The following is a 13528-nucleotide window of genomic DNA, read 5'->3' on the forward strand; positions in this document are numbered from 1 at the left end:
ATGAGCTGGCGGCGTCCAAAGGAGTTTGCATGTGTTGTGTTTCTTTTTTTTCCCACCTTGTTGTTTCTGAGCCTTTGTTGTTGACCCAAGGGGAGGAGGAGGAAGCTGGGTTGAATATATATCCCGTTGTTTATCGGGCTATCTACCAGACTTGACTTGAGAACCATTTACCGATTTTTTTTTTTTTCTTTTTGCGCACAAAAAAAAGGATTTGAAGTTTATGATCGATCGTCTTTACTAAACCTGTTCGTTGATGATAAGAAAAAAAAAAGAAAAAAAAAACTCAAGACCAAGTAAGCAAAAGAAAGTTGAAACTTGGAACTCCCCATCTGGGAATCGAACCCAGGTCACCTGCGTGACAAGCAGGTATGATGACCACTACACTAATGAGGATTGCCTTATTTGATGAAAATGCAGGGTTGAAAGTGATTACATAAAATTTATTTTGGTTTGTTTACGCGAGGTTTACCCTTTTTAAATTTCTGTCCGGTAACCAATCCGGCGTCGTTTGATCTTAGTGATTCCGGTGAACGTTAAATATAGTCAAGTCAAGTCGAGGTTTACCCTGTACCAGGTAACCATCCCTGGAACCCCGCAGGCTCGCCCCCGGCCCGGGCTGTCATACTATCGCTATCGGGATCACTACAAAGAGGCCAAGTTACCCAGTTAGCGTACATCACAGTGGCTTGATTTGATTTGATTTTGATTTTATTCTTTTACGTCTACCTACTGTTATTTCGCAGCAATACGACGACATATTCCGGACGGAAGCAGTCGGATGATGTCATCTTCCGAACAACTCCCGGGCGGTCAGCAATTACAGGTTCGCAAGACTTCAAACATCCCCCATGACTTTTGAGGGACCGGCGTAGAAGCCAGGAAGACGCTCCGTCCAGCGCGGCCCGGGGGCAAACCTGCGGGGTTCCAGGGTTGGTTACCTGGTGTTTTTGGTTTGCAACAAACCGCGTGAAGTCTAGTCTAAAAGGCCACCAGCTCTCAGCACGGGGTGTTGTCTCGGGCGGATTACGCGTGGTTTTGTCCTCTTGCGGGCATGGCCGTTGCTGCAACTTTTGTAATTTTCCTCCTGTTTGTTCAGATGTTGCATAGAAATGAAGTATATTAGAGAGAGAGTTCTATGGAGCAGGAAACGGGTTCACATGCATCCAGGGATAGCAGGTAGATGTGTGTAGTCACGTGATGTGGCTGAGCCGTGGCTGGCTCTGTGGCTGGGCCTTGGTATCACAACACATTTCATGTAGCTTAGTCACGTAAAATAGAGTCAAGTCAAGTCAAGGTAGTTATTAGTTATTGGCGCTTGTACGTATGATAGTCTAGTTATCGGTCTATAGCAAAAACATAGCACACAGCCTGTAATCCGTGAGCTAACAAATGACAAACCAAGGGACGATAGCCATGAAATCCAGATCACCTCGTGAGCTCTAGACCCAGTCCCATTCCTCATTGGCGCTTGCGAAGCAAGTGACATATCAAGTTAGTTTTTGGGGTTGCAGTGGCGGAAAGGGTTTGGGAAACAGTGGGGATGTTTTGACTTCGCGCCATCAGTAGGGAGGACGACAGTAGCGAACGTGGTAGTGGAAGTAGCTTCCGAAGATGTCGGCTCGGCATTCATAGAAGAGACGGCGTTGGGGTCGAGCTTCGTGAACGGAGGGATATTGAATGGCATATCCAAACCCACGAGGACATCATAATATTGCACCCATGCAGGAATAATGGTCGTCTGAACACCATCGGGGCTACCAACTAGAGCAGTGACATCTGGGAGGAACTCGAAGTCTCCAGGCTTCTTGATGTTCTTGAGAAGCTCCTCGTTGTAGGGCACCATGTAAATCTCGCCAGGAGCAAGCTTAGGCGGATCGGTTATCACAGGGGCGGCTGCAGACGAAGTAGTGCTCGACGCAGGCTCTGTGGTCTGAGCAGAGACCAGAGCGAGGGTGGAAAGGAGGAACAGAGTAGATTTCATGTTGGATCAAGAAAGAGAAAAAAATATGTAGAGAAGAGGGCAAGCTGTGAAATGTGAGTTTGGCTTGGTAGAGAGAGTGTGTAGAGCTTGTTGTTGGGAGGCGGTGAGTTGAGACGAGTGATGCAGAACAGAAGAGATAAACGGCTCAAAGTCGATGTTGGTCCATCTTATATACAACTGTTGGCACCCCGGAAAGCATCGCGATATCTTGACATCGCTAGAGCTGGATGGGGCAGCATAGGCGCGATAGGTTGTGAACATCCCCGAGGCATGGCAGCCAGAGACTCACACATAACAAATGCAAGTCACTAACTCCGTGTGTATTTCCATGCCGACTTGCAAGCCACAAAAGACCGGGCCACCGTGCAGTCGAAGCAACTTACGCATTGGGTATTTCACATCATGACTTTGGGATCTGGGGAGTATCAGCGTCGATGTTGACAAGCTGAAGCATGCACGCGGCTAAGGAAAGTCTACTATGCTCCGATTTGCGTATATAACTGCGTATTTAGCGCAACAAGGTCACACGGAGATAGTGCATCTTTCGACTTCATGCGGTAGAGAATCTTTGTTTAACGAACATGGCGTCGAGTCCGTGACTGGTACAAGCGTGGATATATGTAATTATGGAAGAATAGGTTCCTAGCCCCTGGCTTATAGTGCACCGGCGCTAAATAGTGGCGCTTGCAAGCAGTGTAGAATCCTGTAGCAGTTAACCAACCCTTGATTATGCACCTAGACAGCTCGAAAACAGTGTAACCATCTGTCACGGTGTGTATTGAATTGAATTGAATTGAATTGAAAGTCTTTATTTAACCTGTCTACTCGCGAGGGATTCTCCTGTCACGGTGTGCAAACTACCACTGTGCCAAAAAAAAAAAAGACGAACGTTCCTTTGGACTTGCTTACTTAGTGCGGCTTCTATCTTACATTATGTGCGTAAGCACTCTAAAGGTTACGCCGGCTCAGGATGGGCTTTAATCAAGCAAGGGCAAGAACTGGCCACAGGCAAACTGCATCTGGGGGTCGGGGCAGAGGTTGCGGATGCGTAGGTGATCGCAGCCAGTCACGCTGCAGCCGAAGCAGTCAAACCCATTGCAAACTCAGAGAACATCAAAATCGTCATCTTCCTAGATAACCGCAGCGTGGTGGATAGGCTGAACGCCAGGCTCCCAGTTTGGGGCACCTCGCAGGAAGCCATAGACGAAACAAGGGATCTTATGCGGAAATGGAAAGACGGACACCCAGGCCGAAGCTGGGAAGTTAGGTGGGTTCCGGGCCACAGAAGCATCCCGGGAAACGAGCGAGCGGACCAGCTGGCGAAAGAGGCCACGACAGAGGAAACAGCCCAGCCCAATACATTGTGGACTTTGGCTGGACTGAAACGATGGCGCAAGCGGGAGCTCCAAGCAGCGACAGGTCGGTGGTGGAAAAGCACCGGGCGAAATCTGGAAGCACCGGTGGCATGGAAGGCTACGGCCGGAAAGCACAACCGAGTCAGCGTCGGCAGAGTCCTCGCAGCTAGGTCGGGGCACGGAGACTTAGACAAGTACCACGTCCGCTTCGAGCACGACACACCGTTGGGGTGCGAGAGATGCGGGGCCGAGAAAGACGGCCCACACGTTTGGACATGCAAAGGCCTACAGAAAAGATACAGCAGGTCATGGGTAGAGCGTCTATTGAAGACGGCACGAGGGGCAAAGACGTTGGCCGAGAGAGTCGACAAACTGGCACAGAGGGGCCCCGGGTGGCAACGCCTCATCAACCAAGCATAGGCCGGCAGAAAGACCGAGCCATTTTCTACTTTGGCTGCGAGCTTCCGTGTTCCAGCTGTTTGTTCTCTTCGTTCAGGTGCAGACCTGCTCTTTTCATAGTTATACTCTTTTCACAGGTGGACTATCCGCCTGTTACGCCCATTCGACCAGTGAACCCTGGCACACGGCGTAAAAACAAACAACAACAACAACAAAATCCATTATGTCCGCTGGGCTCTCATGGCCTCTGTGCTGTACGCTAACTGGGTAACTTGGCCTCTTCGTAGTGATCCCGACAGCGATAGTTTGACACTATCAGCCAGCGGCCGGGGACCTATTCTTCTATAATTATATCCACGCTTGTACCAGTCACGGACTCGACGCCATGTTCGTTAAACAAAGATTCTCTACCGCATGAAGTCGAAAGATGCACTATCTCCGTGTGACCTTGTTGCGCTAAATACGCAGTTATATACGCAAATCGGAGCATAGTAGACTTTCCTTAGCCGCGTGCATGCTTCAGCTTGTCAACATCGACGCTGATACTCCCCAGATCCCAAAGTCATGATGTGAAATACCCAATGCGTAAGTTGCTTCGACTGCACGGTGGCCCGGTCTTTTGTGGCTTGCAAGTCGGCATGGAAATACACACGGAGTTAGTGACTTGCATTTGTTATGTGTGAGTCTCTGGCTGCCATGCCTCGGGGATGTTCACAACCTATCGCGCCTATGCTGCCCCATCCAGCTCTAGCGATGTCAAGATATCGCGATGCTTTCCGGGGTGCCAACAGTTGTATATAAGATGGACCAACATCGACTTTGAGCCGTTTATCTCTTCTGTTCTGCATCACTCGTCTCAACTCACCGCCTCCCAACAACAAGCTCTACACACTCTCTCTACCAAGCCAAACTCACATTTCACAGCTTGCCCTCTTCTCTACATATTTTTTTCTCTTTCTTGATCCAACATGAAATCTACTCTGTTCCTCCTTTCCACCCTCGCTCTGGTCTCTGCTCAGACCACAGAGCCTGCGTCGAGCACTACTTCGTCTGCAGCCGCCCCTGTGATAACCGATCCGCCTAAGCTTGCTCCTGGCGAGATTTACATGGTGCCCTACAACGAGGAGCTTCTCAAGAACATCAAGAAGCCTGGAGACTTCGAGTTCCTCCCAGATGTCACTGCTCTAGTTGGTAGCCCCGATGGTGTTCAGACGACCATTATTCCTGCATGGGTGCAATATTATGATGTCCTCGTGGGTTTGGATATGCCATTCAATATCCCTCCGTTCACGAAGCTCGACCCCAACGCCGTCTCTTCTATGAATGCCGAGCCGACATCTTCGGAAGCTACTTCCACTACCACGTTCGCTACTGTCGTCCTCCCTACTGATGGCGCGAAGTCAAAACATCCCCACTGTTTCCCAAACCCTTTCCGCCACTGCAACCCCAAAAACTAACTTGATATGTCACTTGCTTCGCAAGCGCCAATGAGGAATGGGACTGGGTCTAGAGCTCACGAGGTGATCTGGATTTCATGGCTATCGTCCCTTGGTTTGTCATTTGTTAGCTCACGGATTACAGGCTGTGTGCTATGTTTTTGCTATAGACCGATAACTAGACTATCATACGTACAAGCGCCAATAACTAATAACTACCTTGACTTGACTTGACTCTATTTTACGTGACTAAGCTACATGAAATGTGTTGTGATACCAAGGCCCAGCCACAGAGCCAGCCACGGCTCGGCCACATCATGTGACTACACACATCTACCTGTTATCCCTGGATGCATGTGAACCCGTTTCCTGCTCCATAGAACTCTCTCTCTAATATACTTAATTTCTATGCAATATCTGAACAAACAGGAGGAAAATTACAAAAGTTGCAGCAACGGCCATGCCCGCAAGAGGACAAAACCACGCGTAATCCGCCCGAGACAACACCCCGTGCTGAGAGCTGGTAGCCTTTTAGACTAGACTTCACGCGGTTTGCTGCAAACCAAAAAGACCAGGTAACCAACCCTGGAACCCCGCAGGTTTGCCCCCGGGCCGCGCTGGACGGAGCGTCTTCCTGGCTTCTACGCCGGTCCCTCAAAAGTCATGGGGGATGTTTGAAGTCTTGCGAACCTGCAATTGCTGACCGCCCGGGAGTTGTTCGGAAGATGACATCATCCGACTGCTTCCGTCCGGAATATGTCGTCGTATTGCTGCGAAATAACAGTAGGTAGACGTACAAGTATAAAATCAAAATCAAATCAAATCAAACCACCGTCGACTCCTTCCTATGACGCTCGTGTCCAGCGGAGGACTCAAATTTCTGCCCGGCAACCAATCCGGCGTCGTGTGATCTTAGTGATTTTGGTAGACGTTAAGTATAGTCAAGTCAAGTTTTGCTGTTTTGTAAAACAAGTAACCCTACCGTAGTTTCTACGCTCCATCGTTATGATCTGCGTCTTCTAGTCATGCACAATAACAAGCCCAATGGAACAAGGGCAAAGTGGCACGGCATGAAACTTGATTCAGGATCATGAGCTGTAGACCCTGTTTTTGACGTAGTTATGTTTTGAGGCCTCAAGGCCAAGCTAGTTGGTCATGTTAGGAGTGACCGGCTATCGGGAGCAAGGAGAGCAGCAGTAGCACAAGCACATTGGATAAACTGCTCACACCACCACATCAGCACATCAGCACAGGGCTACGGCAGGACAGCGACGTTGGCGGGGATTTTCCACAAGTGGTCTGGCTGTAGTGCTCGCACAAGCCGCTGATTGCTAGCGGTACCTCTTGTTCTTTGATATCTCACAGCGTCTTGGTGGACCCCTTTGCTGCAGCCCAGCCCACAGCCACGCAGAGTGAGTGTCTCTTGGCTTCACTATTAGGACTCTTGGCAGGCAGCTTGCGTCGGGCCTTTGTCGTGGCAGTTCTATTTAGCTTGGATCCTTTTGGTGTGGTTGGAAGTATGGGATGGTCGACAACACTTTCCACGTCCTCGGTGACTAAGTAGTTGATTTGTACGGGCAAGTTTTGCTTAGCGCCGCGATGCAATTGGCCCAGTGGCTTCACGAGAAGAGACCCAGGGGGGGGGTGCCTTGGAAATAATAATCAAAAAAAAGTCTCAGAATGGGATACCCAATCCTGCAACACTGTTAATCCATATCGGAGTCCCGACTGATGGGCCAAAGGCGTGAGATTCCAGCGAGGTCGACAGATGTGCTACAGATCATGTTCCTGTTTGGATGTGCGGAGGTTTTTTTTATGTGTCTTGGAGAATAACAATCCGGATTGAAGGAGAAGCCTTACTGTATGATAATCCGTAGTGCTGGGTTGGGTGTGTCTGAAAGCGATAGTTCTGGCCAGTGCTGTCATCATGATGCTGGTGCCCCCCTCTCCTTTGGCCCTCCTTAAAATTTCAAAGCAAGGGGCCGGCGTGGTGTATTGTCGTACTACTTTTCTACCGTTTACTCACAAAAACACTCTGGCGAGCCAGCGCGTGTTTTATTAGCACTCATCACACGGGCTCCGGTCTTTCCAGACGTATAACCACGATACGATGGGGTCGGGGATGAAGCAGGTCTTGCGACTTGCTTTTTTCTTTAATCTACCGTACTTAAGCCCGGGCTTCTTCTCCCTATAGTGGAGAGAGAGAAAGAGAGTCTAGATGTGTCTATTGCTACGGTGGCATGGGGAGTCCGGCGAAACCTTTCAGTGAGCTACACGGCATATCCATGGAACGAGAGGAGAGTGAGGCCCAACAACACCAAGACCCAAGGACTAGAACAGAGAATGGCAAGTCTGGACGGTATGTGGGTGCTCGCTCTGATTGGCTGTGGAACAAGCTGCGGTGGCATTGCCCGGAGAGAAAGAGAGAAAGAGGCTGAGGCGTTTTGACAGGAGAACAGTCTTGTTCTTGTCTCTGCGGCTGTTTCACACAACGGCAAGTCAAGCTTGACTTGGCGTTGGTCTTGAACAGAGGCATAAACAGACGGAACGAGAGCAGGCCCGTCAATGTCCGGCTTGAAACACCACTTACAGCGTCTTCTCTCTCTCTCTATCAAGCAACAAGGGAATGATGGCGCAGGCTCATAGTCATTAAATCGATGTACCGCTAGCACGAAACGAGCTAGTAGTGCTACATTACGATCAATGCCAATCCCTGCTGGTGCCTTTGAAGAAATCAGGGGGCTCTAGTTCATAACTACAGAATTATGTACGGTTACTACACATGTACATGGACATAAGCATAGATGTGAGCCGGTGCTTACTCAGTGCTCATTTGTATGTGCCGGTATTTGTACATATGTATCTGGTCTTGTCGGCATGGTAGCCTCTAAGCTAAAAACTTTGAGAGAAACAAAAGCCGAGGTTGTCAGTCACCCCAACACAAGGGTAGATACATAGCAGGCGTTGGCTATGAATGAATGTATGTCTGTACATATGTATGTACATACATAACTATTGATAATGCGTGGAACAGTAATTTGACGGGCGACAGACAGCACAGCGGCCTGGAGGCTTGCTTCCCGTTGCGGACTCAATTTGCGGCCATGGAGTACGACATGTATGTAACTACATACAACCATAACTGGCTAGATATAGGTGGGTAGCAGATATTGTGCGAGTCGAGCCCATGTCATGATTATGCTGACTGAATGATATGTATGCTTGTGGTAATATCATGGGAAAGTGGCTCCTGCGGCAATTGGCAGCACGACAGCACCCGACGACGACGCCCACTTTGAGTGGGACTGCACTGACGATATGGTGTAATGGTGATACATGGTGGCGAAGGTACACTTCAAGCTCGAGCCCTCACGGCTCAAACAATGTGTACCGCACACGCTTTTAAGGCCATGGTGGTATTCTGTTTCTGTGCCATCCATGCCCTACCAGACCAGACATATCCGTGTGACTGGTCCTCTGACTCGGTGAAAAAAAACAACAACGCAATGAGATCCCTGTCCCCCCGCCGCCGATCACACTTTCTCCAGCTACGCGTGGTGGCGCGTGAGTGATGGGAGGGGGGGGAGCTTTGACGGATGAGTCCGAGTCTGACGCTTTGAATCAGAGCTGGAGCAAGAGCCACTGAAGTGAAGTGCAGTGAAGTGAACCTAAACACCTGCAAGAAGAAGCTATGGCCTTTGACAGGCCAAAGACGCCTGGAGCCGCTTGGGGTTGTACACATATGGGCATGGTGTTCGCTATAGCTAGTCTGCTGTAGTCACTTGTTGATACTTGTTGATGCTGAGAGTGGGAGTACTCTGCATGGCCACCAAGGCTCCAATCCAATCACACGGACAGCCACTCTTTCTGATCGTCGACTTTCTCGTCTGGTGTTCTTCTGTCTCTTCCACGTGGGGGATTCTAGAAGGGCTTGAGATGAAGGGGTCATGGTTTCAAGGCTTTTGCCCACAGCTACAAGTAGTTATAGGTTATGTATTTGTCTAATTGCACTCAACAGACACACACGATAAGCAAGCGATGGATGGACGATTTAGGGGGTTTATTTTATTGCTGTCTTCCGGGGGGGGGGGGAGGTGATTTCTTTTTCCTTTTTTTCCTCGCCTCATTTGGCGCAGTCAGGGAAATGGTCCCTTGCAAGGGATGGCGATTTCGCAAATTGCTGTTCCTGTTTGGCACAGCAGAGGAAGACGAAGAAGCAGAAGAAGAAGTAGAAGCGTAGAAGCAGACAGGCGTATTCAGATATCAATACGGATGTCAGCTCCAAGTCCGTGATATGCCTGTGACATCGTCTAGAACCGTCGGACATTCGGCCACACAGATAACTAGCCGCAAGACCAGTTAGCTTGTCTCACAGCACCGAGGAGCAGGCTGGCGCTGGTGGGCCAAATAACGGCGCATTTACAGGTGCAGCTACAGCTGGCTACGGCTCCAGTTACAGCTTGTCTGTGTGTCTGGGGAAAACGGGCGGAGACGAGAGGAAGAGTGAGGGTGAGAGTGGGCGTCTACCGGGGACAAGACACACGTGCACCCATACGGCTCTAGGGCCTTGAAGTATCCAGGCACATGAGGATAGCTAGTGCAGCTTACATGCGGCATCCTGGACAAGCAGCATATGCAATGCCACCACGCAGCATGCAACGCAAAATACGCAAACATGCACGTCCCAGGCACAGACACAGGTTCAGGAACAGGAACAGGAACAGAGCCGGGCACATGTACCGACGCAAGGTTACGGCTGGGTGGCAGGATGTACATACTTACAGGCACAAATTGCTTGTGCAAGTGTTTTGCTGGAGCTGAAGCTGCACTGGCGAATGTGCATCGAGTGTGGTCGTTCGTGCTTTACTCTGACATATATGTGATGTACTCGATACGCCCTGGTCGCACTGGCCGGAAGCCTGATTATTCCATCCAACGGCTGCCGTGGGACAGGGCCAAGAACACACATGCACATGTGCACAGTGTAACGCCTTGGTTGTTCCAAGGATACACGGGCGGGAATGTCCCAAGTCCAGGTCCACGATGCTCCGTAGCCACATCTGCACAGCGAGTGTAGTGTACCTGGACGGACACCTGGAACTGGCCCGTCGTCTTTGCCTTTGCTCCCCTTTGTAATCTTGCTCACACCCGCTTTCATTCATCCGGTATCCTTGTGAGAAGGCCAAGTTTGGGAGGCAACAGAAGGGGAGATGGGGCCTCAGGATCCCAAAAGCAAAAGGGAGCCCTTGTACCTGGACGGGGACTTGGGCGTCTCCCCATGTAGTTTAATGCAAGCAGTGCGTATTGTGTGTATACTTGTATTTGTACCTGTACTTTGATGTCCAGACCCCGACGTTATTTTCTCCTTCCGCTCACTGCGCAGGGGGGAGACAAAGGGAACCGCCAGGCCAGCCAGGGATGAAGCCGCGAGAGACACGGAAATCGAGGAGACCACCTGAGTTGTGCAGACTGACGGTAGAGAGGGGGGGCCCTCAAAAGAAAGCATTAGATGATGGCATCGCCAGCGTCGATCAACAGGCACATGTGCTTTCAGGTACTTGGCCTGAATGTATTCAACGTCTACCAATATGCTTTCAGGTAGAACTGACTAGTTGCTACTAGTCACAAGTGTAAGCATCTGAACGAAGGCAAGACTTGGGACTAACACTAAGACTATCTCTTTATCTTTCTCGCTAGCGTGTCGCCTCCGGAAAAGCCCCTCGCCCGCTTGCTCCTAAAGCTGAACCCAATCCCAATGGGGCTTGGCCGGCTGCCTTGAACGGAACTCGGAGCTTTCGAGGTTGCTGGGTTCCATCGGCCAGGATCAGGGCCACTATTCCTAGCCCATGTCTTCCTCTCCTTCTCCTCCTCCCCCTCCTGCTCCTCCAAGAACACATCCCATCCCATCAACACGCCCCCTCCCCTCCCCCCTCCCTTGCTTAGCGGTCCCAGGCATTGGTGGAAAGCCGGCAGAAACAAGTAAATGATGTGACGTCAAGAAAGTCACTATATAGCCCCGGGCCTGCCCACGCGCCCATCATGGCTAATCACTTCTCCCAGGACACCGCACCTCCCTTCAACCTGGACTAGAGGCTTCTGCTGAGGGTTTCATTCTTCCTCTCTCCCTCTTTCTCATTCCATCTCCTTCTACTATCTATTGTTCTATACTTTACCATTATCTCTTGTGCTCTGTTCGGTGCATAGAAATCCTAATTCTCCTTCTCACTCCCAACCAAGCATTCCATCTGCTCCGCCGCTGTTCGCCAGTTGGTGATGATCAACGACACTCCTTTTCACTAGACTTTTTATTCATTATTTCTTTTCTTTTCAATTACATAGTTGGTCTCTTTTGTGCTTTTCTTCTTCTACATCTCTCTCTCCTTTGCTGCAGCCACTTCTTCCACACATACTCCAAGTCCCGCCTAATATCGTGCTTCTTCACCACATACCATCAGCACCATGGTCAGCTTCAAGAACCTGGCCCTTTTGCTGGCCGCCACCCTCACCTTTGGAGAGGCCGGTGCCTCGCCCATACAGTCTACTTCTGACTCTCAAAAATACATTGTGACGCTCAAGTCGGGTATCAGCAAGCGTGATCTGGACGCCCATCTGTCGTGGGCCCGCGGCGTCCACGCCCGCACCAACGCCTCGCCAGACCTTTCTGGCGTCACCAAGACCTTCCAGCTGGGTGACTTTACGGCCTACCTGGGCGTCTTTGACGACTCGGCCGTCGACGAGATCCGCTCGTCAGCCGACGTCGACAACATTGAAAAGGACAGCGAGTGGGAGCTGCACGCCGCGCTGCCCGCCGTCGTCCCTCTGAACCCGCACAGCCCATCGTCCAGCGCGTCCAGCCCGGCAATCAAGCCGCCGCCGTTTAAGCGCAACGACCAAGGCTCGCCGTGGCGCCTGTCGGACGGCGACGGCGTCGTGGTCAACTCGACCGACAGCGAAATCACGCAAGACACAGTCGGCACGTCAACGCAGCACGAGGCGCCATGGGGCCTCGCCACGCTGTCCAACAAGGCGGCCGGCGGCTCCGACTACATCTTCCCGTCCAACGGCGGCGTCGGCACGTACGCGTACATTGTCGACACGGGTGTCAACGGCGACCACGAGGACTTGGAGGACCGCGTCGAGTACGGCTTCAGCGTCAGCGGCGACGACGGCGACGACGAGATTGGCCATGGCACGCACGTCGCCGGTATCATTGCCGGCCGCCAGTCCGGTGTTGCCAAGCAGGCGCGCATCGTCTCGGTCAAGGCATTTGTCGGCGGCACGTCCAGTCTGTCCAAGCTGATTGAGGCGTACGTCTGGACCGTCAGCGACATTGAGGCCAAGAACCGATCGGCCATCTCGGTCATCAACCTGTCGGTCGGCGGCAACTTCTCGGTTACCTTTAACGCGCTGGTCAACGAGGCCTACACCAAGGGCATTGTCAACGTCGTCTCGGCTGGTAACTCGGACGCCGACGTTTCGGCCTACTCGCCTGCTTCTTCGACCTCGGCCATTACTGTCGGCGCCATTGACGCGAAATGGGGAACGTGGAACGGTAAGCATCTTGTCCATGAATCAGCCACCTTGACGAACCCGCTACTAACCTGTACCTTTCTGCAGACTCCAACTACGGCGCTCTCGTCGATATCTGGGCTCCGGGTGTTGACGTCGTCTCTTGCGACTACGCCTCGACCACGGGCTACAGATCCATGAACGGCACCTCGATGGCTGCACCCCACGTGGCTGGCCTGGTGCTCAACCTCAGATCGCACAGCAACCTGGTTACGCCGGGCGAGATCACCTCGGCCATCCTGAACATGGCGCTCAAGGGCGCCATCAGCCCCTTTACCGAGCAGGACGGCACGAACTCGCTGATCAGCAGCGACATGTTCTACCACGAGCCTTCGTCGTCGGCGGCGGCTTCGACCACGGCGTCGACCAAGCCCTCCGGCATGGCTCCGTCGTATGAGGCCCGTCGGACGAGATCCCCCTGTTCGTCCTAGGTGCCGCGCAGCTAATACGCTCTATTTTCCTTTGCTTCAAATGTGGCTTTTGCATTCCGTTGTTGATTTTCTTCCATGTATCCATTTCTCTCCCTCTCTCTAGCTCGCGCACTGGTTTGTCACTGGGCTGGCTCTGCGCTCCCTTGGTATTGAATGTCTTGCTTCAAGCTGGCTCACAATTAGTTTTCTATTTTTTTTGTCACTCATGTATCATCATCCCTCTCTTCATATTCCTCATTTGTCCATCATTCGCTGCCTATTTCTTTTCTCAGTACAATTTTTATCATTATCAATCTTTCAATATATATGGGATGCAAAGACATCTGATCCTCCTCGAATCACAGCTAGCAGTAAACG

At 51.3% G+C, this 13528-nt stretch overlaps 3 protein-coding genes across 3 annotated transcripts; 2 read left to right on the forward strand and 1 right to left on the reverse strand.

Annotated features, from left to right (window-relative positions):
• Nucleotides 1–1492: 1492 nt before the first annotated feature.
• Nucleotides 1493–1981, reverse strand: BROUX77_002478 (uncharacterized protein; the record flags this gene model as incomplete). Its single annotated transcript, XM_073747023.1, has 1 exon — nucleotides 1493–1981. One exon carries the CDS (start codon nucleotides 1979–1981, stop codon nucleotides 1493–1495), a length of 489 nt encoding a protein of 162 aa, XP_073607560.1.
• A 2722-nt stretch (nucleotides 1982–4703) lies between these two features.
• On the forward strand, nucleotides 4704–5192 carry BROUX77_002479 (uncharacterized protein; the record flags this gene model as incomplete). Its single annotated transcript, XM_073747024.1, has 1 exon — nucleotides 4704–5192. One exon carries the CDS (start codon nucleotides 4704–4706, stop codon nucleotides 5190–5192), a length of 489 nt encoding a protein of 162 aa, XP_073607561.1.
• Nucleotides 5193–11630: 6438 nt separating this feature from the next.
• On the forward strand, nucleotides 11631–13171 carry BROUX77_002480 (uncharacterized protein; the record flags this gene model as incomplete). The annotated part of the gene is made up of 2 exons (XM_073747025.1): nucleotides 11631–12723; nucleotides 12789–13171. The coding sequence occupies 2 exons, from the start codon at nucleotides 11631–11633 to the stop codon at nucleotides 13169–13171; spliced, it is 1476 nt and encodes a 491-aa protein (XP_073607562.1).
• Nucleotides 13172–13528: the final 357 nt, after the last annotated feature.

Source organism: Berkeleyomyces rouxiae, assembly GCF_048999995.1.
Source record: "Berkeleyomyces rouxiae strain 22BRR77 chromosome Unknown BrBRR77_ptg000002l, whole genome shotgun sequence".
In the NCBI taxonomy this organism is placed as follows: Eukaryota; Fungi; Ascomycota; class Sordariomycetes; order Microascales; family Ceratocystidaceae; genus Berkeleyomyces; species Berkeleyomyces rouxiae.